The sequence below is a fragment of the Pristiophorus japonicus genome, chromosome 5, assembly GCF_044704955.1.
Source record: "Pristiophorus japonicus isolate sPriJap1 chromosome 5, sPriJap1.hap1, whole genome shotgun sequence".
In the NCBI taxonomy this organism is placed as follows: Eukaryota; Metazoa; Chordata; class Chondrichthyes; family Pristiophoridae; genus Pristiophorus; species Pristiophorus japonicus.
Genome location: NC_091981.1, coordinates 119,707,754 through 119,734,902, shown reverse-complemented (window position 1 = coordinate 119,734,902; position 27,149 = coordinate 119,707,754). Strand labels below are relative to the sequence as shown.

At 46.5% G+C, this 27,149-nt stretch overlaps 1 protein-coding gene across 3 annotated transcripts in view; it reads left to right on the top strand.

Moving 5' to 3' along the window:
- The window catches only part of LOC139264435 (ubiquitin-conjugating enzyme E2 E2), a 470,206-nt gene that overhangs the window by 416,288 nt on the left and 26,769 nt on the right, over positions 1-27,149 (top strand). For 2 of the 3 annotated variants that reach the window (XM_070880894.1, XM_070880893.1), the window contains exon 5: positions 16,296-16,443. In XM_070880894.1, the coding sequence (XP_070736995.1) occupies positions 16,296-16,443 (148 nt within the window). Of the gene's footprint in view, positions 1-16,295; positions 16,444-18,143; positions 18,163-27,149 lie in introns of all 3 variants that reach the window. The other variant, XM_070880895.1, reaches the window with a different exon arrangement.

Here is a 27,149-nt window from a genome sequence, read left to right as displayed (position 1 = left end):
CAACAGCACTTGTGTGCTGAGAGATTTGTTTGGTATTGTCACTGGTGGCGATGAATGCCTGGGCTATCGCTGTGGCTTTACTCAAGGTTGGTGTCTCTACAGTCAAAAGTTTGCAAAGTATTACTTCATGGCCAAAGCCAAGTACAAAGAAGTCCCTGAGCACGTGCTCCAAGTGTTCTTCAAATGCGCAATGTCCTGCAAGGTGCCTTAGCTCGGCGACATAGCTCATCACTTCCTGGCCTTCAGACTTCTTGTACGTGTAGAACCAGTACCTCGCCATCAGAACGCTTTCCTTTGGATTTAGGTGCTCCCGGACCAGTGTGCACAAATCATCGTACGACTTCTCTGTGGGTTTCGCTGGAGCAAGCAGATTTTTCATGAGGCCATACGTTGGTGCCCCGCAACTGGTGAGGAGAATCGCCCTTCATTTGGCAGCGTTCGCTTCTCCTTCCAGCTCGTTGGCCACGAAGTATTGGCCGAGTCGCTCCACGAATGTGTCCCAATCATCTCACTCCGAAAATTTCTCCTGGATGCCCACAGTTCTCTGCATTGTTGCGGTGGGGTTCGACGTCTGTATCTCGTCGCCAGTTGTTATGTATTGAATAAAGAGTCTGAACAGATACTGTAAGCTCAAAGTAGTGTGTGACCTTAGTCCATTCTTGCAGGTCTCCAGAGTGCCTCTCCAGCCTGTGAGGCCTCCTTATGTACCTGTGCTCCCAAGGGATTGTGGGATCCCTTGGGACTCCATGGGATGAGCCCTCTGATGGTTAAACATTGTATTTACAGGTTTACATACATAACAATTATAGTCATGATTTCAGCATTAATACTGCTGGTCATTGGCTTAACACTCAACAGGTGGACCATTATTGGGGCCAGTCTAATTCCTAGTCATATGTGCCATAAGCTTTATTCAGTACTTAAAGTGGAGATGTATGGATGCTACAGCACCTCATTGTCAGGGCAGTTGAAAATGCAGCTGCCGGCGGAGGCGGAGGCGGTTCCCCGATGAAGTTCTGGAGGCACTCGTTGTGGTTGTGGAGAGGAGATGGGCTGTACTCTATCCCCAAAGTGGCAGGAAGCCCTTGCCGTACACCTCCCGTACCTTGTGGCAGGAGATAGCCGGCCATGTAACGGCAAGTACTGTGGTGGCAAGGTCAGCCATCCAGTGCAGGAAGAAATTTAATTACCTCATACTGGTGGTCAAGGTGAGTGAAGGCTTCAGGAAATGCCACGTAACCACCATCTGCACCACTAGCCTCACACACTGCTCATTGCACCACAGCCACCCAGCACTCACCTACCAACAATCTCTACCTATCACCACTCAATTGCCTCTCACTCATGGCTTCACTTCACCCTCACAACCTTACCACAGCTGCAATCCACATCTCACACTTTGCACACACTGACAGCTATTCAACTATGGCAGGCACTTCACCCAAAAACATTGCACCGCACTCACTCACTCACTTCTCTTTCTCTTGCAGGCCAAGCTGGCTCATAATCGGAGGGAGCAGCAGCAGCAGACAGGCAGGGGCAGGCTGAAACACAGCTTGAGGAGCGAGTTCTCCAGCTAATTGGGCAACATGTGGTAGAATCTGTAGCAACCGGTGAGGTTAAACCACTTGGGGACAACAACGGTATGTTCATTACTAATCTTTCTTCTCACATCCCACTTCCCCCTCATCCCACAATCTCTTCTCTCTTTCAAGCTACTCATGCACCCCCTGCCCCCCCAAAAACCCCTCACCATAAACCGACTCTTGTGCCTTTCTGCTTTCAGATAATCAACAAGCACCCAAGCAGCCTTTCCCCAAAGTCATGGAAGAGAGTGCGGGGAGAGATGAAGAGGAGGAAGAAGACCCGTGTCATGGCTCCTGTCTCTCACAGACACCAGCTCAGAAACTGGCACTGTGTGTACTTTAGAGGCTAGTGTAGTAGCGGGATCTGCACAGTGTGAGGCACTGGGCACAGGTGGGCTGTAGCAAGGCCAGGGGAAAGGGTAGCTCGGGGGTCAGCTCCGCGGAGGGTGAGTTCACTCGTGAGTTCTGATGCATAGATTCAGATGAGGCCCTCGATGAGGCGGCCTTCAGAAGAAAGGTCGTGGCATGCATACTGAATTGATGGGTGCAATGGCAAGCCTGCCAGAGAGCATCTTGGCAATGCCAAGGAGCATGGAGGAGTCCACCTCCAACATTGCATGAGGATCTGCGCAGAGCTTGGAGCCCAGGATTTCCAGCCTGGAAATTATGGTACACTCCTGAAGAGACTGTCGACCCAGATGTGATGGTACGCATGATGGGAGATGTCACAGCTTTCATTACAGCACAGGCGGAAGCAACCCAACATCTTAGTGCTGCAGCGGAAGCTCAGACTGCTCTCATGCTGTCTCAGCATGATACCACCCAAGCTCAGGTCGCTGTCATTCAGTCTCAGCTTGAGGCCACCAAAGTTCTCACTGCTGCTATCGTCGCTGGGTTGTTGTGTGTCGACCGGGGCTTGCAGGATGTCGCAGCAGTCCATCAATCTGTGCCCCAACAGATTGCTAGGAATGCTGAGGCGCCGCCGCGAGGGAGTGGCAGTTGGTCAGTGGAGCAGGATCCTGCTGTACTATCTCAAGATTCCTGTTCCCACCTCTGCCATTTCGCCTTCGTCATTGCCCTTGCGCTGTCAGCCAGTCAGCCCAGACTGCTGCCGCCCATGCCGAGGTGGCGCAGACTACAGTCGGGCCTTCTAGGACCACAGCTGCTCAATGTCATACTGCAAGGCCATCTGAAGTCTCCTCCATGGAAAGTCAGCAGCTTTCTACCAGCCATGCTGCAGCCACTGCAGGAGCACTTCAGAGGAGCACTAGAATATGAAAAGGTACACGAACGATAGGCACTACGGCATTGCACAAGAGTGAGTAGTTAATATATTTTCGGTAAATATGTGTTCACTGATTTTTGATAAACTTATTAATTTTGTTTGGATTCTTTTATGGTGGCTCTCATTTCAGCTTTGTGCCGAAGAGGACGCTGTGATATTCCGTGACACAGGGATGGTATGATGGGGATGTGGTGAGCAATGGGGGTCTGGGGTTTCATTCATTAGAATCGGAGTCTGATGAGCCATTAACGGACAGCCCATCCGGGAGGCTGATTGGCTGCTTGCCTCCTCCCTCCCTCATCTTCCTCTTGCTCCTCATCCTCTTAATTCTCCTCGTCCTCCTCCTCCTCCTCCTCCCTGTCGTCCTTCTGAGGTGATGCGGCAATCTCCGATAGCAAGGTCCGTGCCCTCATGATGGCCAAGTTACGAAGCATGCAGCAGACGACCACAAAATGGGACACCCACTCTGCCGAATACAGAAGGGCTCTTCACAAGTGGTCACAGCAGCGGAACCGTTGCTTCAATAGCCCGATGCTCTTCTCGATGATGTTCCTGGTGGAAGCATGGCTCTCATTATATGAGCGTTGTGCACAAGTCTTGGGATTGCAGAGAGTAGTCATGAGCCAGGGGGACAGCGGATAGCCCTTGTCTCCGAGCAGCTACCCTCGAGTTTGCTGTGGTGGCTGGAAGATTGCTTGCACACCGGACTGATGCAGGATGAAGGCATCGTGGCTTCTATCACGATAACAAGCATTGACCATCAGGATGTGCTGGGCATGGTCACAGAACAACTGCACATTAAGTGAGTGGTAGCCTTTACGGTTACAAAAGATCTCAGGATCGGAAAGCGGAGCCCGCAAAGCGACGTGGGTGCAGTCGATGGCGCCCTGCACCATGAGGGATGCCTGCTATTCTGGTAAAGCCACATGCACGCTCGTGCTGCTTCTCTCTGCTCAGAGAGAAGTCAGCATAGTCCCTTTTCCTGGTGTAGAGAGCCTCAGTGACCCCCTGGATGCAGCGATGGATGGCAAACTGTGAGATGTTAGCTATGTCTCCTGCTGTATACTGGAAGGATCCACTAGGGAAGAAGTTGAGTGCCACGGTGACCTTGACTGCCACTGGGAGAGCCGTGGTCACCCTGCTCTCAGGCTGCAGGTCTGCTTGCAGGAGGCGGCAGAGTTCTGTGACCACCTCTTCTGTGAAACGTAGCCTCCTAATACACTGCTCCTGGCTTAAGTGGAGGAAGAAGAAGTGCTTTCGGAAGACCTTAGGTGGGGAAGGCCTCCTATTGAGAGCCCTCCTGGCCTCTCTCTGCACACATCTTCCCATCTTATTCACTGCCTCCGCTCCTTCCGCCGAAGATCCTGGAGTGCGAGGTCAACTACCAGTATAGCCCCCATGACTGTGAGCAAATGTTGCGAGCAGAAATCTTTAACAAAAAATGAAGGGATTCTGCACTTGCAACAACACTCCCTGTTTCCTTAGAAATTTGAAAGAAGTTAATAAAGCTGGTGGAGTTACACAGAGCCAGTCAAACTGAACACACATGTCTGGTGCAAGTGATTGTTGATGATCCCTTTAAATACCATTGCTGGAGCCTCCTTCCTGCATCTCCATGCTTGCTCTGCATGTTGTTGCACACTCACTGACATCACAATCTGCTTAATTTCAATCACTCCAGCGATTGCTTCTAGCAGCAGTCTGCCAGCCATCCCAGCTGACGGAAGAGCAGTGGCCCCATTTTTTCGCCAATTATGGAGCTAATGGGTGGTGTTAAACACTCGAATTTCTAGGCCTATGATTCAACGAAAACTCACAGCAGCAGCACTATTGCATCAACATTATTGAAGGTAAACTTAGAGTGCAAATTCAGTGCTTTGTCCAGCTGCTCAATGGACCCAGCTGGACAAGCCTTAGCCCCACCAATCCAGCATACCTCCACAGCTTGAGAACCACTTGAAGGCATTTTGAGATCTTATCCAATACAAGTTGAACCTCTCTTATCCGGGATAACCTTATCCGGCACCACCCCTCATCCGGCGCCATTCACGGCTGCCGGGTGGAGCATGCGCAGAACACGGCCAGTCAAAATCCTTCCTCCTAGATAGGAGCATTACCACTCAAACTAACGTAAGTTAATTGCTTCAAACATCACCACAAATGCAAATAAAAACTAACATGGTTTTCCCCACCGTATCGGTTGGTAAGTGCACAACCTGGAGTAAGTAGTAGATCGGGGAGGTTCCAGGTTTAGTCCCTTTTCTGTGCACCGTTAGCTGATCCTGCTGACACTTCGGGGCCTGCCGACCCACCGACACTTCTTGGGGCCTGCCGTCACTTCTCTGGGCCCACTGGACCCGCTCAGGCCGCCGACCTCCCCTCACCCTGGGCGGACTGCCTCCCTCCCTCCCTCCACCCCGGGCCGATGACCTCCCCTCATCCAGCAAAATCCCTCATTCATAAGAACATAAGAATTAGGAACAGGAGTAGGCCATCTAGCCCCACGAGCCTGCTCCGCCATTCAATAAGATCATGGCTGATCTGGTCGTGGACTCAGCTCCACTTACCCGCCCTCTCCCCGTAACCCTTAATTCCCTTATTGCTTAAAAATCTATCTATCTTTGACTTGAAAACATTCAATGAGCCAGCCTCAACTGCTTCCTTGGGCAGAGAATTCCACAGATTCACAACCCTCTGGGAGAAGAAATTCTTTCTCAACTCGGTTGTAAATTGGCTCCTCCGTATTTTGAGGCTGTGCCCCCTAGTTCTAGTCTCTTCCACCAATGGAAACAACCTCTCTGCCTCTATCTTGTCTATCCCTTTCATTATTTTAAATGTTTCTATAAGATCACCCCTCATCCTTCTGAACTCCAAGGAGTAAAGACCCAGTCTACTCAATCTATCATCATAAGGTAACCCCCTCATTTCTCGAATCAGCCTAGTGAATCGTCTCTGTACCCCTTCCAAAGCTAGTATATCCTTCCTTAAGTAAGGTGACCAAAACTGCACGCAGTACTCCAGGTGCGGCCTTACCAATACCTTATACAGTTGCAGCAACACCTCCCTGCTTTTGTACTCCATCCCTTTCGCAATGAAGGCCAACATTCCATTTGCCTTCCTGATCACCTGCTGCACCTGCAAACCAACGTTTTGGGATTCATGCACAAGGACCCCCAGGTCCCTCTGCACCACAGCATGTTGTAATTTCTCCCCATTCAAATAATATTCCCTTTTACTGTTTTTTTTACCAAGGTGGATGACCTCACACTTTCCGACATTGTATTCCATCTGCCAAACCATAGCCCATTCGCTTAACCTATCCAAATCTCCTTGTAGCCTCTCTGAGTCCTCTGCACAACCCGCTTTCCCACTAATCTTAGTGTCATCTGCAAATTTTGTTGCACTACACTCTGTCCCCTCCTCTAGGTCATCTATGTATATTGTAAACAGTTGTGGTCCCAGCACTGATCCCTGTGGCACACCACTAACCACTGATTTCCAACCGGAAAAGGACCCATTTATCCCGACTCTCTGCTTTCTGTTCGCCAGCCAATTCTCTATCCATGCTAATACATTTCCTCTGACTCCGCGAACCTTTATCTTCTGCAGTAACTTTTTGTGTGGCACCTTATCGAATGCCTTTTGGAAATCTAAATACACCACATCCATCGGTACACCTCTATCCACCATGCTCGTTATATCCTCAAAGAATTCCAGTAAGTTAGTTAAACATGATTTCCCTTTCATGAATCCATGCTGCGTCTGCTTGATTGCACTATTCCTATCCAGATGTCCCTCTATTTCTTCCTTAATGATAGTTTCAAGCATTTTCCCCACTACAGATGTTAAACTAACCGGCCTATAGTTACCTGCCTTTTGCCTGCCCCCTTTTTTAAACAGAGGCATTACATTAGCTGCTCTCCAATCCGCTGGTACCTCCCCAGAGTCCAGAGAATTTTGGTAGATTATAACAAATGCATCTGCTATAACTTCCGCCATCTCTTTTAATACCCTGGGATGCATTTCATCAGGACCAGGGGACTTGTCTACCTTCAATCCCAATAGTCTGTTCAGCACTACCTCCCTAGTGATAGTGATCATCTCAAGGTCCTCCCTTCCCACATTCCTATGACCAGCAATTTTTGGCATGGTTTTTGTGTCTTCCACTGTGAAGACGGAAGCAAAATAATTGTTTAAGGTCTCAGCCATTTCCACATTTCCCATTATTAAATCCCCCTTTTCATCTTCTAAGGGACCAACATTTACTTTAGTCACTCTTTTCCGTTTTATATATCTGTAAAAGCTTTTACTATCTGTTTTTATGTTTTGCGCAAGTTTACCTTCGTAATCTATCTTCCCTTTCTTTATTGCTTTTTTAGTCATTCTTTGCTGTTGCTTAAAATCTTCCCAATCCTCTAGTTTCCCACTAAACTTGGCCACCTTATACGCATTGGTCTTTGATTTGATACTTTCCTTTATTTCCTTGGTTATCTCTTCTCTTGCCACCCTTCTTTTTCACTGGAATATATTTTTGTTGCGCATTATGAAAGAGCTCCTTAAAAGTCCTCCACTGTTCATCAATTGTGCCATCGTTTAGTCCTTGTTTCCAGTCTACTTTAGCCAACTCTGCCCTCATCCCACTGTAGTCCCCTTTGTTTAAGCATAGTACGCCTGGCACAGGCCAGGTCCCGAGAGCGCCAGATAAGGGAGGTTCAACCTGTATAAATGCCTGAATAAAGTTGCAAAATTACTATTCTCAGCAAATACAGTTGTTGGAAAATTGGTGGAGGGGGGGAGGGGGGGGGCTAGAAAAGAGAGAGAAAGGCCCTCGCAGGAAGGGGGAAGCCCAGAGATTGGGCTGGGGATTGGTCACAATCGCAGCACAGAGTGGACATTGGTGCTTGAAGGTGGTCTGCAATCATGGCATGGAGGGAAAAAGAGGCCACAGTTGGCAGAGGGGATGTCAAAGGCTTCCTTGAGGGACCAAGGGGAGCACACCTGCTCCTCCTGGCCCACAAGGAGTGCTATAAAAGGCACTTACTTTCTTGATCTGATTGATAGCTTCCATCTCTGTTTCACTGCATGGTTTTTCGAGCCCTGGGAAATCCATGCAGCAACTGTTCATTTAAATCAGGCTTCCAATTGCACTGATGTGAGAAGAACGATTAGGAATGAGCAGACCATTGGTGCCCCCAAGGGCTTCAACCTCAGTGGTTGCCATGGCCTCCATGATCTGCTGCCCAATCTAGCACTTGCTCCTCTTAAGGTCCTTGATGCCAGCTTGCTGCTGCTCCCTCCTGTTATGCACAATCTTGGTCTACAAGAGAAAGGGACGTGTCAGTGTGGACGTGTGAGTGTGGTGCAATGTGTTTGGGTGGTGTACCTCCCATAGTTGAATAGCTGTTCATGGGTGCAAGGTTTGAGATGTTGGTGTTTGTGTTGTAGCCGTGATAAGGTTGTGAAGGTGAAGTAAAGCTATGATTGTGAGGTCTGAGTTGTGATAGGTAGAGATTGTTAGTAAATGAGTGATGGGGGTGTGGTGCATTGAAGAATGTTTGAGATGCAGTTGATGAGAAATGGCATTTGTTTAAGCCTTCACTCACCCTTACCTGCCGTGTGAGGTCATTAAACTTCTTACAGCACTGGATTGACTGGGTACCATAGCTATCTCCTGCCAGAGCTTTCAAGATGTATGTGGCGAGGGCTTACTGTCAATGTATGAGAAGGGGACAGCCCGCCTCCTCTCCACAGCTGCCACCAGTGCCTCAAGAGCCACGTCTGAGAATCTGTGGGCTCTCTCCCTGTGTTGAGGCTCCAGCCACCTGGTTCTAGGTGAACTTGGAACTGGATTGACAATGTGGTGCTGTAGCATAAATGCACCTCCCCTTTAAGTACTGAATAAATCCTGTGTCAAACATGACTAGGAATTTGACTGGCCCAATACTGACCTTTTGAACAGTAAACCAATGAGCAGCAGTTTTAGCACTGAGATCAAAACTATAATCATGATAATGAGGACTGAGCTTGAATTTTGTGTGCTACCTAGACTGTTTTAACCTGGTGCAGCTTAACATGGTTGGGCCTTAACACTGCCTTTTTTGTAGCCATTACCAATTTCTAGGCCATTATATTTTAAAAGGAAAATAGATAAATATTTGAAAAGCAAATATTTATATGGGTATGGCAAAAGAGGGAAATGAAACTCAGTAGATAACTCTCAGATAGCTAGCACTGGTGCGATGGGTCACATGGTCTTCTATGCTGTAACATTTTATAATAAATAAGTATATGCATTTTAATTACAGCTTAACATTTTGTATTTTTCAATTGTATTCTGTAAATTACCCCACAGTAGTGGGGGTGGGTGGGTGGGATGGTTATGCAGGAATCCTAAACAATGTGCACTTTTAATATGTTGTGCGACTGAGCGTGGAAAATTTAAAGCTTCAAAAGTAGACAAATTTATTGTTGTGTCAAATCAACCTAATGAGCTGCTTATATACTACATAAACATCCATGCAACTATGGATCAAAATGATTTCTAAATGTATTTTCTAATATCTCTTTGTACCAAAGAAAGAATCAAATCAGCCATCCTTAATGTTTGCTGCTCTGTAGATCAATTTAGTTGTCCAGGTATAATCAGGCTTTGGAGCAAGCCAGAAAGTTTACTTGCTCAGACACAGCCCTCTCAGCATTTGTGCATATTTACATGCCAAAGACTGAATTGGCAACATGTCAGTCATCGATTGTTTTTTTTTTTAAAAGCTTCATAGCCCAAAAGGTGTAGAACATTTTGGAAGTTGTCACAATAGAGTCATTAAAATGTTATTTTGCAGACACCCCCAAGGACTGGGCAAGTTTAACCATTGAGTAACTGAGCTATATGGTTCAAGAAAGTCCCAGGACCAATCCCTGATCTGTGCTAAGTTAGATCATCTCAAACAGAGTAGCAGTAAAGACACCACAATTGACCTCAGCGCAGCTAGTTTGTGAGAGGAAAATTGATTAGGGTTCCCGGTCATGATGGCCATTTAGCAATCCCTGCTGGTAGTTCAAATGTGGAGACATCAAGTAAGAACAGAATTGGGCTTGGCTGTAATATTCCCTAGTCAAATAGTATATTGACACTCATTTCCATGGCTCACATGTGAATAATGGCCATTTGCACAAGATACTGAAAGATGATGTGCTCCATGGAAGTGTACCCTACCAAGGAATCAATGCCTACAGGAAAGGAGAGAAATTGTTAAGAAAATGATGAGAAGGGGAGAAAAGTAAATTAAAACTATACCTCTCAAATATATTGGGCCATAATATAATATAAGTAAAATATAAGCTTTAGTAACTCTGCAAATTACATAGCAATGCGTTTAATACTGAATACAAAATCTAAACATCAAATCCTCAAATGCAACATCCTCCTGAGACTTGAAATGGCTCATTAAGACTATAACACTCTACACACTATTTTACCTATAAATGTCTGCAGCTGCCAACTGCTTTTATTTCATACAGTGCAAGAAAGAGACATAAAAACATTTCTTAGGAGAGTTAGCCAATTATGAAACTAGCCTTCATGTACATTTATAATATGTCTATTCCTCTTCTCTGCAAATAGAATTTCAGTGAAAAATGATCTCATCACGCACAAAATTTTCTGCTAAATTCAAACAACATAGTAAATTCTGTTTAACAATAATATGTAGAATACAGTAGTGAACTTTTAAAATTAAAGCTGAAATTAAATAGCCCTTCATATGTGAACAATATGGTATAAGTTTACCATAGATCATTGTTGTACAGTACCATTAAAAGAAAACAACAACAAATTGCATTTATATAAAAAATGTCTCAAGGTACTGCACAAATGGAAATATGGAATGGAATGAGAGCTAAGCCATGGAGGGAGAGATCAGGAGGGATGACCAAAAGCTTGGACAAAAATTAGGAAGTGAGAAGTGAGTCCATGGACTTCGCAGATGACAAATCCTCAGAGGAAATTCCTTCGAAGGGTGCAGTCACAAAATTCATGCTTACCTTGCACCAGCTCAGATACTCGTACTTCAATGGGACTAGATAGGCAGATAGTTGGGTTTTCACTCAGATATTATACCCCGGAGACCATCAATGAAAAGGATAATCATTGAGGAGCAGCAGAGAATGTGCGATATACTGACAGGCCTGATTGCAGAAAGAATGGAGGAATCCGCCACAAGCATGAGTGGGTTGATGGCACAGGGTATTGCGACAATGTCTTCCTGTATGGATAGAGTGGCCAACTCCGTGGTACATCAAACACGGAAATCAAATGAGTCCATGTATGCCTTGACCACAGCCATGCACACTCTCGATGCCAACATGTCTGGTGCCTTAAATAAGATAGCAGATTCCTTAGTCTTGGCCTTGCAGCGCCTCACTGATTTGCACCAAGCAGCTCTCCGACAGTGTGGTAACAGTGAAGTGCGGCTGGCCCATGAGAGGGATGATGGTGAAAGGGGACATGGAAGTGAGGACTCCACTCAAAGCGCCGCCACTTCTCACCTGTTGCCACCCTCGGCCCTAGTCAGTACCCGGCATGCTACCTCATGACCCGATGGCCAAGTCTGCCACTGTATCGGTGCAGGTGGAGCAATCTTTGGCGGAGCCCCCATGGGCTCCAAAACCTGAAGAGTCGCTGGCCAAGAGTATCTCAGCAGTCAGTGCAGGATCTGAGCAGCCTGCCTCTCCCTCTGCTGAAGCCGCAGGGGATGCACTACGTAGGAGTGGTAGGAAAAGAAAGAGGGTTAAGTCATGGCAAGGCAGCTCGGTCACGTGATATGCTCCTCCTGTACCATGTGGGAACACGGGGACAATACCAGTGTCCTTGACGACTACATGTGCGGGAAGTGTGTCCACCTCCGGCTCCTGACGGTCCGCGTTGCGGAGTTGGAGCTGAGGGTGGATTCACTCTGGAGCATCCACGATGCTGAGAATGACGTAAATATCACGTGTAGCGAGTTGGTCTTACCGCAGGAGAAGGGTCCACAGCCAGCGAGGGAATGGAAGACCAGCAGGAAGAGTAGTGCAAGGAAGGTAGTGCAGGGGTCCCCTGTGGTCATCCCACTGCAAAACAGATACACTGCTTTGAGTGCTGTTGAGGGGGATGACTCATCAGGAGAGGGCAGCAGCAGCCAAGTTCATGGCACCGTGGCTGGCTCTGTTGCACAGGAGGGCAGGAAAAAGAGTGGGAGAGCGATAGTGATAGGGGATTCAATTGTAAGGGGAATAGATAGGCGTTTCTGCGGCTGCAACCGAGACTCCAGGATGGTATGTTGCCTCCCTGGTGCAAGGGTCAAGGATGTCTCGGAGCGGGTGCAGGACATTCTAAAAAGCGAGGGAGAACAGCCAGTTGTTGTGGTGCACGTTGGTACCAACGACATAGGTAAAAAAAGGGATGAGGTCCTACGAAATGAATTTAAGGAGCTAGGAGCTAAATTAAAAAGTAGGACCTCAAAAGCAGTAATCTCGGGATTGCTACCAGTGCCACGTGCTAGTCAGAGTAGGAATCGCAGGATAGCTCAGATGAATACGTGGCTTGAGCAATGGTGCAGCAGGGAGGGATTCAAATTCCTGGGGCATTGGAACCGGTTCTGGGGGAGGTGGGACCAGTACAATCCGGACGGTCTGCACCGGGGCAGAATCGGAACCAATGTCCTCGGGGGAGTGTTTGCAAGTGCTGTTGGGGAGGAGTTAAACTAATATGGCAGGGGGATGGGAACAAATGCAGGGAGATAGAGGGAAACAAAAAGGAGGCAAAAGCAAAAGACAGAAAGGAGATGAGGAAAAGTGGAGGGCAGAGAAACCCAAGGCAAAGAACAAAAAGGGCCATTGTACAGCAAAATTCTAAAAGGACAGAGGGTGTTAAAAAAACAAGCCTAAAGGCTTTGTGTCTTAATGCAAGGAGTATCCGCAATAAGGTGGATGAATTAAATGTGCAAATCGATGTTAACAAATATGATGTGATTGGGATTACGGAGACGTGGCTCCAGGATGATCAGGGCTGGGAACTCAACATCCAGGGGTATTCAACATTAAGGAAGGATAGAATAAAAGGAAAAGGAGGTGGGGTAGCATTGCTGGTTAAGGAGGAGATTAAGGCAATAGTTAGGAAGGACATTAGCTTGGATGATGTGGAATCTATATGGGTAGAGCTGCAGAACACCAAAGGGCAAAAAACGTTAGTGGGAGTTGTGTACAGACCTCCAAACAGTAGTAGTGATGTTGGGGAGGGCATCAAACATGAAATTAGGGGTGCGTGCAATAAAGGTGCAGCAGTTATAATGGGTGACTTTAATATGCACATAGATTGGGCTAACCAAACTGGAAGCAATACGGTGGAGGAGAATTTCCTGGAGTGTATAAGGGATGGTTTTTTAGACCAATATGTCGAGGAACCAACTAGGGGGGAGGCCATCTTAGACTGGGTGTTATGTAATGAGAGAGGATTAATTAGCAATCTCGTTGTGCGAGGCCCCTTGGGGAAGAGTGACCATAATATGGTGGAATTCTGCATTGGGATGGAGAATGAAACAGTTAATTCAGAGACCATGGTCCAGAACTTAAAGAAGGCTAACTTTGAAGGTATGAGGCGTGAATTGGCTGGGATGGATTGGCGAATGATACTTAAGGGGTTGACTGTGGATGGGCAATGGCAGACATTTAGAGACCGCATGGATGAACTACAACAATTGTACATTCCTGTCTGGCATAAAAATAAAAAAGGGAAGGTGGCTCAACCGTGGCTATCAAGGGAAATCAGGGATAGTATTAAAGCCAAGGAAATGGCATACAAATTGGCCAGAAATAGCAGCGAACCTGGGGACTGGGAGAAATTTAGAACTCAGCAGAGGAGGACAAAGGGTTTGATTAGGGCAGGGAAAATGGAGTATGAGAAGAAGCTTGCCGGGAACATTAAGACGGATTGCAAAAGTTTCTATAGATATGTAAAGAGAAAAAGGTTAGTAAAGACAAACGTAGGTCCCCTGCAGTCAGAATCAGGGGAAGTCATAACGGGGAACAAAGAAATGGTGGACCAATTGAACAAGTACTTTGGTTCGGTATTCACGAAGGAGGACACAAACAACCTTCCGGTTATAAAAGGGGTCGGGGGGTTTAGTAAGGAGGAGGAACTGAGGGAAATCCTTATTAGCCGGGAAATTGTGTTGGGGAAATTGATGGGATTGAAGGCCGATAAATCCCCAGGGCCTGATGGACTGCATCCCAGAGTACTTAAGGAGGTGGCCTTGGAAATAGTGGATGCGTTGACAGTCATTTTCCAACATTCCATTGACTCTGGATTAGTTCCTATAGAGTGGAGGGTAGCCAATGTAACCCCACTTTTTAAAAAAGGAGGGAGAGAGAAAACAGGGAATTATAGACCGGTCAGCCTGACATCGGTAGTGGGTAAAATGATGGAATCAATTATTAAGGATGTCATAGCAGTGCATTTGGAAAGAGGTGACATGATAGGTCCAAGTCAGCATGGATTTGTGAAAGGGAAATCATGCTTGACAAATCTTCTGGAATTTTTTTAGGATGTTTCCAGTAGAGTGGACAAGGGAGAACCAGTTGATGTGGTATATTTGGACTTTCAGAAGGCGTTCGACAAGGTCCCACACAAGAGATTGATGTGCAAAGTTAGAGCACATGGGATTGGGGGTAGTGTACTGACATGGATTGAGAACTGGTTGTCAGACAGGAAGCAAAGAGTAGGAGTAAATGGGTACTTTTCAGAATGGCAGGCAGTGACTAGTGGGGTACCGCAAGGTTCTGTGCTGGGGCCCCAGCTGTTTACACTGTACATTAATGATTTAGATGAGGGGATTAAATGTAGTATCTCCAAATTTGCGGATGACACTAAGTTGGGTGGCAGTGTGAGCTGCGAGGAGGATGCTGTGAGGCTGCAGAGCGACTTGGATAGGTTAGGTGAGTGGGCAAATGCATGGCAGATGAAGTATAATGTGGATAAATGTGAGGTTATCCACTTTGGTGGTAAAAACAGAGAGACAGACTATTATCTGAATGGTGACAGATTAGGAAAAGGGGAGGTGCAAAGAGACCTGGGTGTCATGGTACATCAGTCATTGAAGGTTGGCATGCAGGTGCAGCAGGCGGTTAAGAAAGCAAATGGCATGTTGGCCTTCATAGCAAGGGGATTTGAGTACAGGGGCAGGGAGGTGTTGCTAGAGTTGTACAGGGCATTGGTGAGGCCACACCTGGAGTATTGTGTACAGTTTTGGTCTTCTAACCTGAGGAAGGACATTCTTGCTATTGAGGGAGTGCAGTGAAGGTTCACCAGACTGATTCCCGGGATGGCGGGACTGACCTATCAAGAAAGACTGGATCAACTGGGCTTGTATTCACTGGAGTTCAGAAGAATGAGAGGGGACCTCATAGAAACATTTAAAATTCTGACGGGGTTAGACATGTTAGATGCAGGAAGAATGTTCCCAATGTTGGGGAAGTCCAGAACCAGAGGTCACAGTCTAAGGATAAGGGGTAAGCCATTTAGGACTGAGATGCGGAGGAACTTCTTCGCCCAGAGAGTGGTGAACATGTGGAATTCTCTACCACAGAAAGTTGTTGAGGCCAATTCACTAAATATATTCAAAAAGGAGTTAGATGAGGTCCTTACTACTAGGGGGATCAAGGGGTATGGCGAGAAAGCAGGAATGGGGTACTGAAGTTGAATGTTCAGCCATGAACTCATTGAATGGCGGTGCAGACTAGAAGGGCCGAATGGCCTACTCCTGCACCTAGTTTCTATGTTTCTATGTAATAAGTCACTGTGCTATATTTAGCAGGACCATATTTAGAACAAACACACATCTCTCGAGTGGCATTTTCTAAAATTAAAAAGTCCATAGTATTTGGTGGGCCTATAATAGCAAAATCATGACAGTAGAGTCTTTTGTATTGTGAAACTACTTCAAGAAGTGGTTCTGTAATGCTGCCTCGGGGTCCCAGTACTGTGATAACCATCCAGTTTATATTACAGGACACATTCCACAGCAGCCAGAAAAAACAATTAGCCAGAGAAGGTATGTACAGTGAAGTAAAACTGGCCTTGTGGATAAGCCAAGCCATCCAGGTTGCCAGCAGACAGAAAATATGGCTGCCTTCACCTTTAATGGCACCTTTTTGAGTTCATATTTTCTCTGAGGCAACACTACCTCTTTGGAGGTGCTCCTGGAAACCAGATGTTATTGGTCTTTGGATCCTTTGGATGGAGCAGTGCCATCTCATTTACCTTGTTATGGTTTCACTGAAATCAGGTTGAGGTGCAGCAAGTAAATGTGCATTTTCAGACTCTTACAAGTGCAAAAAAGGGTTATGCTCATTACAAATCCTGTGAAATATCTGATTTTGCCTTAATTTGACAGGTGACTTTCCGAACAAGGATCTATCATTGCAATATCAACAGCCAAGGAGTGATCTGTCTTGATATCCTGAAAGATAACTGGAGCCCAGCCCTGACCATTTCGAAGGTTCTTCTGTCAATTTGTTCCCTTCTAACAGACTGCAACCCTGGTAAGAGGAATTACAATCCTTCATCTCTTTACACCTCACCTTTATTTTTGTGGTTAAAAGAAAAAATTGCAATGCTGAAAATATGAACAAAAAAAAAATAGATAGCAATACAAAGAAGAGTCTCTACCCAAAGTATTCATTTATTTTTTTTCTCTTTTCATGACCATTATTTTTGTTGTTTGCAGTTCTTAGGTTTAAAAGGCAGCTTTAATTTATCTTTTAGACATAAGAAATAGGAGCAGAAGTAGGCCATTTGGCCCCTCGAGCCTGCTCCGCCATTCAATAAGATCATGGCTGATCTGATCATGGACTCAGCTCCACTTCCCTGCCTGCTCTCCATAACCCTTGACTCCCTTATCGTTCAAATATCTGTCTATCTACACCTTAAATATATTCAATGACCCAGCCTCCACAGCTCTGAGGCAGGGAATTCCACAGATTTACAACCCTCTGAGAGAAGAAATTCCTCCTCATTTCCATTTTAAATGGGCGGCCCTTTATTCTGGAACTATGCCCCCTAGTTCTAGATCCCCCCACGAGGGGAAACATCCTCTCTGCATCTACCCTCTCAAGCCCCCTCATAATCTTATGTGGTTCAATAAGATCACCTCTCATTCTTCTAAACTCCAATGAGTATAAAAGTGTAGGGCCTGAAATTGATGAAGGCCCCCGCCCACCCAAGTGCCGCCCATAGGACCGCCGATGGCCGCCGAGGTACCGGACGGTACTTTCGGCGGGATTTTCATCGGAGAGGTCCCTCGAAGGTCGACGGGTGGCAAATGAGCGACTTACGCCTGAGCCCCAAGCTCTGGAACTCCTTGCCTAAACCTCTCTGCCTCTCTACCGCTCTCTCCTCCTTTAAGACGCTCCTAAAAACCCACCTCTTTCACCTGCCCTAATATCATCATCATCATCATAGGCAGTCCCTCGAAATCGAGGAAGACTTGCTGCCACTCAAAATGAATTCTCAGGTGATTGAACAGTACAATACGGGATTTACAGTCTCTTTCACAGGTGGGACAGACAGTGGTTGAAGGAAAGGGTGGGTGGGGAGTCTGGTTTGCCGCACGCTCCTTCCGCTGCCTGTGCTTGATTTCTGCACGCTCTCAGCGACGAGACTCGAGGTGCTCAGCGCCCTCCTGGATGCTCTTCCACCACTTAGGGTGGTCTTTGGCCAGGGACTCCCAGGTGTCAGTGGGGATGTTGCATTTTATCAAGGAGGCTTTGAGGGTGTCCTTGAATCGTTTCCTCTGCCCACCTGGAGCTTGCCGTGTAGGAGTTCCAAATAGAGCGCTTCTTTTGGGAGTCTTGTGTCAGGCATGCGGACAATGTGGCCTGCCCAGCAGAGCTGGTCTAGTGTGGTCAGTGCTTCGATGCTGGGGATGTTGGCGTGGTCGAGGACGCTAATGTTGGTGCATCTGTCCTCCCAGGGGATTTGTAGGATCTTGCAGAGACATCATTGGTGATATTTCTCCTTATGTGGCTGGGTGTCATGTTTTGTTTGGTAACGCTCCTGTGAAGCGCTTTGGGATGTTTTACTATGTTAAAGGTGCTATATAAATATAAGTTGTTGTTGTACTAGAATTCAGCACATGCAACCTTAATATGGTCTTCCCACCCACCCCCCCGTTCCCTCAACTTGGTTTAAATGGTGCTTTGTTGGGTCTCCAGCTGAACAAATTGACCTTTCCTCTCCACAGATGCCGATGGACTGGCTGTGTAAGTCCAGTACATTCTGTTTCTTCCTTCTTCTTCTTCAGCAGTTCCCCAGAGTCGAGGATGACTTGCTTCCACACTAATATGAGTTCTCAGGTGGCTGATGAGTCCAATGCGGTACCTACAGTCTCTGTCACAGGTGGGGCAGACCGTGGTTGAAGGAACGGGTGGGTGGGGTGCTTTGGGTTGTCGTGCGCTCCTTCCACTGTTTGCACTTCACTACTGTGTGCTCCCAGTGAAGAGACTCGAGGTGTTCGGCGTGTTCCCGGATGCTCTTCCTCCACTTTGAGCGGTCTTGGGCCAGGGACTCCCAGGTGTCGGTGGGGATGTTGCACTTTTTCCAAGGAGGCTTTGAGGGTGTCCTTGAAATGTTTCCTCTGCCCACCCAGGGCTCGCTTGCCGTGTTGGAGCTCCGAGTAGAGAGTCTAGTATTGGGCTAGTATGCAGACGATGTGGCACGTCCATCGGAGCTGATCAAGCGTGGCCAATGCTTCGATGCTGTGGATGTTGGCCTGAGCAAGAACACTGACGTTGGTGCGCCTATCCTGCCAATGGATTTGCAGGATCTTGCTGAAGCAGCGTTGGTGGTACTTCTCCAGTGCTTTGAGATGTCTACTGTATATCGTCCATGTCTCTGAAGCATATAGGAGACCAGGAGATTGGTGCCAAGTTTGAGGTCCTTGTCTTCCTCAGGTGACCAAAGGCTGCATTGGCACATTGAAGGCGGTGTAGGACTTCGTCATCGATGTCTGCCCTTGTAGACAGTAGGCTCCCGAGGTATGGAAAATGGTCCAAGTTGTGCAAGGTCTCGTCGTGGATTTTGATCATTGTGGGGGGGGTGGGGTGCGGGGGCAGTGCTGTGTGACGGGGGCAGGTTGGTAGAGGACATTTGTCTTATGAGTGCTTAGTGTAAGGCCCATGCTTTCATACGCTTGGTTTGGAGTTCGACCTCTAAGTGTGCGCAGACGCAAATCTTGCGGAGGCAGTGCTGGTGGTACTTCTCCAGTGTATTTTTTTGCGTGCGCACGTTCAGCATAGAAACATAGAAAATAGGTGCATGAGTAGGCCATTCGGCTCTTCGAGCCTACACCACCATTCAATAAGATCATGGCTGATCATTCACCTCAGTATCCCTTTCCTGCTTTCTCGCCATACCCCTTGATCCCTTTAGCCATAAGGGCCATATCTAACTCCCTCTTGAATATATCTAACGAACTGGCATCAACAACTCTCTGCGGTAGAGAATTCCACAGATTAACAACTCTCTGAGTGAAGAAGTTTCTTCTCATCTCGGTCCTAAATGGCTTACGCCTTATCCTTAGACTGTGACCCCTGGTTCTGGACTCCCCCAACATCGGGAACATTCTTCCTGCATCTAACCTGTCCAGGCCCATCAGAATTTTATATGTTTCTATGAGATTCCCTCTCATTCTTCTAAACTCCAGTGAATACAGGCCCAGTCGATCCAGTCTCTCCTCATATGTCAGTCCTGCCATCCCGGGATCCGTCTGGTGAACCTTCGCTGCACTCCCTCAATAGCAAGAACGTCCTTCCTCAGATTAGAACACCAAAACTGAACACAATATTCCAGGTGAGGCCTCACCAAGGCCCTGTACAACTGCATTAAGACCTCCCTGCTCCTATACTCAAATTCCCTAGCTATGAAGGCCAACATGCCATTTGCCTTCTTCACCGCCTGCTGCACCTGCATGCCAACTTTCAATGACTGATGAACCATGACACCCAGGTCTCTTTGCACCTCCCCTTTTCCTAATCTGCCGCCATTCAGATAATATTCTGCCTTCATGTTTTTGCCAGCAAAGTGGATAACCTCACATTTATCCACATTATACTGCATCTGCCATGCATTTGCCCACTCACCTAATCTGTCCAAGTCACTCTGCAGCCTCTTAGCATCCTCCTCACAGCTCACACCGCCACCCAGCTTAGTGTCGTCTGCAAACTTGGAGATATTACACTCAATTCCTTCATTTAAATCATTGATGTATATTGTAAATAGCTGGGGTCCCAGCACTGAGCCCTGTGGCACCCCACTAGTCACTGCCTGCCATTCTGAAAAGGACCCGTTTATCCCTACTCTCTGCTTTCTGTCTGCCAACCAGTTCTCTATCCACGTCAATGCATTCCCCCCAATACCATGTGCTTTAATTTTGCACACTAATCTCTTGTGTGGGACCTTGTCAAAAGCCTTTTGAAAATCCAAATACACCACATCCACTGGTTCTCCCTTGTCCACTCTACTAGTTACATCCTCAAAAAATTCTAGTAGATTTGTTAAGCATGATTTCCCTTTCATAAATCCATGCTGACTTGGACTGATCCTGTCACTGCTTTCCAAATGCGCTGCTATTTCATCTTTAATAATTGATTCCAACATTTTTCCCACTACTGATGTCAGGCTAACCGGTCTATAATTACCCATTTTCTTTCTCCCTCCTTTTTTTAAAAGTGGTGTTACATTAGCTACCCTTCAGTCTATAGGAACTGATCCAGAGTCGATAGACATTTGGAAAATGACCACCAATGCATTTACTATTTCTAGGGCCACTTCCTTAAGTACTCTGGGATGCAGCCTATCAGGCCCTGGGGATTTATCGGCCTTCAATCCCATCAATTTCCCTCACACAATTTGCTGACTAATAAGGATTTCCTTCAGTTCCTCCTTCTCGCTAGACCCTCGGTCCCCTAGTATTTCCAGAAGGTTATATGTGTCTTCCTTCGTGAAGACAGAACCAAAGTATTTGTTCAATTGGTCTGCCATGTTCCCCATTATACCACTATACCAATATTTATTTTGCGAGACAAGCAAGCTTAATTCTGTGGCATCTCAGAATTAAGCTTGCTAGTCTCACAAAATAAGATGGCTCAGTCAAGTACATATATGTTATCATGTCATAGTATTTAAAGAGGTATGTGAACAAAAAAAGGCATTCTAAAACTTAAATGTGCTAAATATAAAATCCTTAAACATCAAATCCTAAACTTTCATTTTCTAGAAATATTCGATGTACAATGAAGTTGTATATGCACATTGAAGAGATTTCAGAAACAAATCTGTTCCTTCTCCTGAAGCTAAGGCTTGAAGTTAACAGAGGCACAAAAATGTTAGCACAAGAGGAGGCTATGATTAGTCGTGTTCAATTTATCTGTACCCATCAGAATCATGAATAGCTCAATAGGTTTCCCCTGAGCTTTCTTTTCTCCAGTACAATATAAACATTCCCAGTTTCTATAACTTCTCCATGTAGCTCAGGTGCCTGATCCAAAACATCAATTTTAATTTAATTTAATTCTGTAGCTGATTATAGCTACAGATGTTCAGTCAGGTTTGTTTTGTGCATGAAGGTAAAAATGTACTAATTGATCATTAATTTGGAATTCAAATTGGCCTGACATCTGAAATGTAAATAGAAAAGAATAGTTCCAATCTGGTTACTCATTCTGTCGCCAGCCTCAGTTTCAAATAACCTAATTCGAACATAGAACCAGGACTAGAGTGACAGCTAATTAACCCTCTGAGGCACAGAATACCAGTTGTCTGAGAAGGTTTATGCTTATTAGGGAACTAGACAAGATGATAAACCACGGTCCTCAATTTTTTTTTTGCTCTTTCAAGTATTTTGTCCTATGGCAAAGTACCCATTATCAGCACTTTATCTATTAATCATATGTGACAGATGCTGCTAAATACTTTACTAATTACTTGTTTGTGGCTGTTACAGGTACAGCATTTAATACATTTATTACTTGAATTCCTATCAACAAAGAACCAAATACTCAGTGATTTCAGGCCCAATTAATTTCTCCATGTGCTCTGTGTGGAATTCAAATATCTAATATGTTGAATAATAGGAAAACTGAAGAATGCAGATGTTTTCAAAAATATATATATATTTATATTGTGATAGCTTCAAGCAAAAGTCTTTACTTTATTTAATATTCATAGAGCAAATGCTTTGTGTAAATATAATGCTGTCTTAATATTGTTGCGATGAGGTAAGAACAAACTTTTTTTTTATGTTTTCAAGAGGTTTGTCCAGCTGCCTGGAGATCATATGCTTTTTTAAAAAGGAAAGGGTCATTGAATATATTTAAGGTGGAGATAGACAGATTTTTGAGTGATAAGGGAGTGAAGGATTATGGGAGCGGGCAGGGAAGTGGAGCTGAGCCCAAGATCAGAGCAGCCATGATCTTATTAAATGGCGGAACAGGCTCGAGGGGCCAAATGGCCTACTCCTGCTCCTATTTCTTTTGTTCTTATGTAATCTCTAGTCAAATGAAAGGCAATGCAATGGGAAAGTTTTGCATTGCGCTGGGATTCAAATAACTCTACCTCCCTTCATCCTTGCTCTAACCAGTACCTTTCATTATGTAAAATAAATTACTATGCAAAAGCAGAGCTTTCATTCTGGCAGTGATTGTTCTTATTCATTAAGCATCCTTCACACATGCCTGACTCACATACTGGGAAAACTAAGACAGGCAATGTCCTCTTGTTCTGGTGACATCAAATCATCACATCAGGTAGTGTTGGCCATTGTGGTACCTATCAAGTATAAAATTGCGAATTGTCTACTGGACCGGCACTTAATAGTTCCCAGAAAGGAACAATGGGGTAGAAATTGGACCTCATTGTGTCCATTTTACAGGCATAAAACAGGCGCAATGAGAGCCAATTTCAGGGACAGCTAGCCGTGCTCGCCCAAATAATGTTGATGAGACCCAAGGCCCTATTTCGGGCCAGCCTCAGACTTCCCCGTTGGGGTGCAAGGCCTGTGCGTGACACCCATTTCAGGCCCGAAAACGGGTCGAAAGGAATCACCCCAATATTCTCCTACTTTCAGGCCCCCAATTGTATTCAGTAAAAAAAAGTACCACAATCGCTTTGTTGCAGTTTAGAGTTAGTAATTCCTTAGTGAGTTCATTTTTGACAAATAAAGTCAATAATTGTTTATTGGATGACAAAAGCAGCAGCTTTCAGGTTTGTTCAGTCCCAAAGCTTGTGTCGGTCAACACCCGAGAACAGGATGCTCTCTAAGACAGAGAACCACATATGGAGTATCATTTGATGCACATCACTGACTAACATACAACTCCAATCAATGCACAATATTCATTTTTAGGCAATGCAATGCCAAATAGCAGTATGTCTAACTCTGGTGTTGAAAAAGATATAACCATTATTGGAAATGCAGTCAAGCCTTCACAGTAGCTGATGGACACAAGTGTTTATACTTCCTTTCTTCAAAACATGTCCATCTGCAACATATGCCATCCTTACTGCAGGAGAAATGCCTTGTCAAATATAGGCATAGAAGCACTTTGATATCAACGAACACACAGACCTCACCTTATCTTTAGCTGCCAAACCTGCTGCAAAAAAGAAACCAATCTCATCAAGGGCATTGGACCATGTGCTTCCGAGAATCATAGAATAATGAATGCACAAGATAAGAGCTTACAAGGTCGGGGGTAATATATTAGCATGGATAGAGGATTGGCTAACTAATTGGGTCATTGAATATATTTAAGGAGGAGCTAGACAGATTTTTGAGAGATAAGGGAATCAAGAATGATAGGAAGAGGGCAGCGAAGTGGAGTTGAGGCCAAGATCAGATCAGCTATGATCTTATTGAATGGCGGAGCAGGCTCGAGGGGCCAGATGGCTTACGCCTGTTCCTATTTCTTATGTTCTTATAGACCACAACACAGATGCAGGCTGTTTGGCTAGTTAAGTATGCCCAAGTGTTTTTCTTTACACGAGCCACCTAGTCTAGTCCTGCTATTCATACCTTTTGATAATCCTCTTTGATACGTCCTTACTATACAGTATAAATGCACACGAGGCCCATGCTTGAGAGGTCAGTCTGTGACCTGTCCTTTATTCCTTAGCACTCAAGTGATGAAGGTGGGTGGAGCTTCCCCTTTTGTACCTGAAGGCCCAGGGTTAGGAGTGTCTCCCACCTAGTGGTCATTGTTCTCACAGTGTACAACTTAGGTCGGATTATACATGGGTTACAATGCTGGTTGAATACATGACATCACCTCCCCGCCAAAGTCTTATTGGGATCACAGGTTGAGTCTCTCTAGTGGTTTACGTTCTCTTGTAGAGTGCCTGAGTTGGGGCTCCGGTTGTTGGGCGCTGGCCAGAGTGTCAGCTGTTTGCGGTGCCTCAGGCCTATCCAGACTGCCCACAATGATTGGGCTCTCCTCCCTTTGGTTCCGGTGTTCAGTCACCTGTGGTGGAGTGAACTCTACATCGTGTTCTTCCTCTGCTTCTTCTATGGGGTTGCTGAACCTCCTTTTTGTTTGATCCACGTGTTTGCGGCACATTTGTCCATTGGTAAGTTTAACTACCAGAATCCTATTTCCCTCTTTGGCAATCACAGTGCCTGCGAGCCATTTGGGCCCAGCAGCGTAGTTGAGGACAAAAACAGGATCATTTACATCAATACATCACGCCCTCGCATTCCAGTCATGGTAGTCATATTGTGGCTGGCACCTGCTCTCGACAATTTCTTTCATGGTGGGGTGTATAAGGGAGAGCTGGGTTTTGAGCGTCCTTTTCATTAGCAGCTCTGCGGGTGGAACCCCTGTGAGCAAGTGTGGTCGGGATCTATAGGCCAACAGGAGGCGTGATAAGCGGCTTTGTAGGGTACGCCCTTGGATTCTGAGCATCCCCTGTTTGATTATCTGCACTGCTCGTTCTGCCTGGCCGTTTGAGGCCGGCTTGAACAGTGCCGTTCTGACATGGTTAATTCCATTGCCTGCCATGAAGTCCTGGAATTCAGTGCTTGTGAAGCACGGGCCATTGTCGCTGACCAAGACGTCCGGTAGACCGTGGGCGGCGAACATTGCCCGTAGACTTTCTACCGTGGCAGAGGCTGTGCTTGAATTTAAAATGACACAGTCGATCCATTTGGAGTAGGCGTCTACGACAACCAAAAACATTTTTCCCATGAAAGGACCTGCGTAGTCCACATGGATGCGTGACCAAGGCTTGGCGGGCCATGGCAGGGGCTAAGCGGGGCTTCCCTGGGCGCATTGCCCAGCTGGGTACACGTATTGCACCTGCGAACACAAAGTTCCAGATCTGCGTCTATCTCTGGCCACCAAACGTGTGACCTGGCAATTGCCTTCATCATGACAATGCCCGGGTGCTCATTGTGGAGTTCTCTGATGAACACCTCTCTGCCCTTCTGGTGCATGACTACGCAGTTTTCCCACAGTAGGCAATCGGCCTGAATCGAGAGTTTATCCCTGCGCCTGTGAAATGGTTTAAATTCCTCAGGGCATGCCCTGTGCGTGGCTGCACAGTCCCCATTCAGGACACATTTCTTGACTAGAGACAATAGCGGGTCTCTATTTGTCCAGACTTTAATCTGACGGGCTGTCACGGGTGAGCCTTCGCTTCCGAAAGCTTCCACAGCCATGACCACCTCAGCAGCATGCTCGGTAGCCCCCTCAGTGGTGGCTAGTGGGAGCCTGCTGAGTACATCGGCGCAGTTTTCGGTGCCCGGTCTGTGCCAAATTGTATAGTCATAGGCGGCTAACGTGAGTGCCCACCTCTGTATGCGGGCCGATGCATTTGCATTTATGGCCTTGTGGTCGGCCAAAAGGGACGTTAGGGGTTTGTGATCTGTCTCCAGCTCAAATTTCCTGCCAAACAGGTACTGGTGCATTTTCTTTACAGCACATACACGTGCGAGCGCCTCCTTTTCTACCATCCCGAAACCCCTTTCTGCCTGGGACAGACTCCTAGAGGCATAAGCTACCGGCTGTAACTGACCCTTGACATTGACATGCTGCAACACACACCTGACACCATAGGACGACGCATCGCACGTTAACACAAGTTTCTTACATGGGTCGTATAGTGTTAACAGAGTGTTGGAACATAACAAATTGCGTGCTCTATTAAAAGCCCTTTCCTGGCTGTCCCTTTGCATAGGAGCACGTGTAGCAGCTCTAGCAGTGTGCTCAATTTGGGAAGAAAGTTACCAAAATAGTTCAGGAGCCCCAGGAACGAACGTAGCTCCGTCGTGTTACGGGGTCTGGGTGCTCTCTGGATCGCTTCCGTCTTGGACGCAGTAGGGCTGATCCCATCTGCTGCTACCCTCATCCCCAGGAATTCTACCTCTGGAGCTAAGAAGACGCATTTCGCCTTTTTCAGTCGCAGCCCTACCCAGTCCAGTCTGCGTAGCACCTCCTCCAGGTTGTGGAGGTGTTCTTCAGTATCGTAACCCATGATGAGGATGTCGTCCTGAAAAACCACCATCCCTGGAATTGACTTGAGGAGGCTTTCTATATTTCATTGGAAGTTCGCAGCAGCCGAGCGAATCCCGAACGGACATCTGTTGTACTCAAACAACCCCTTGTGTGCCGTGATGGTGGTCAGCTTCTTCGACTCACTCGCCAGCTCCTGGGTCATGTAAGCTGAGGTCAGGTCCAATTTTGAAAAAAGTTTGCCACCGGATAGCGTCGCAAAGAGGTCCTCCGCTCTCGGTAGCGGGTACTGGTCTTGGAGTGACACCCGATTGATGGTGGCCTTGTAATCACCACATATCCTGACCGACCCATCCGCCTTGAGCAGCGGCACGATCGGGCTCGCCCAGTTACTGAATTCGACTGGCGAGATGGTGCCTTCCCTCAGCAGGTGGTCCAATTCGCCTTCTATCTTTTCCCGCATTACGTACGGCACCACTCTGGCCTTGTGGTGTACTGGCCTGGCGTCCGGGTTTATATGAATCATTACCTTGGCCCCCATGAAAGTGCCGACGCCGGGTTGAAATAATGAGTCAAATTTGTCCAGGATCTGTGAGCATGATACTCGCTCTCAGAGGAAATTGCATTGACATCGCCCCATTTCCAGTTCATGACAGCAAGCCAACTCCTCCCCAGTAGTGAGGGACCGTCCCCTGGGACAATCCAGAGTGGCAACCTGTTCTCCGAATCTTTGTGGGTCACGA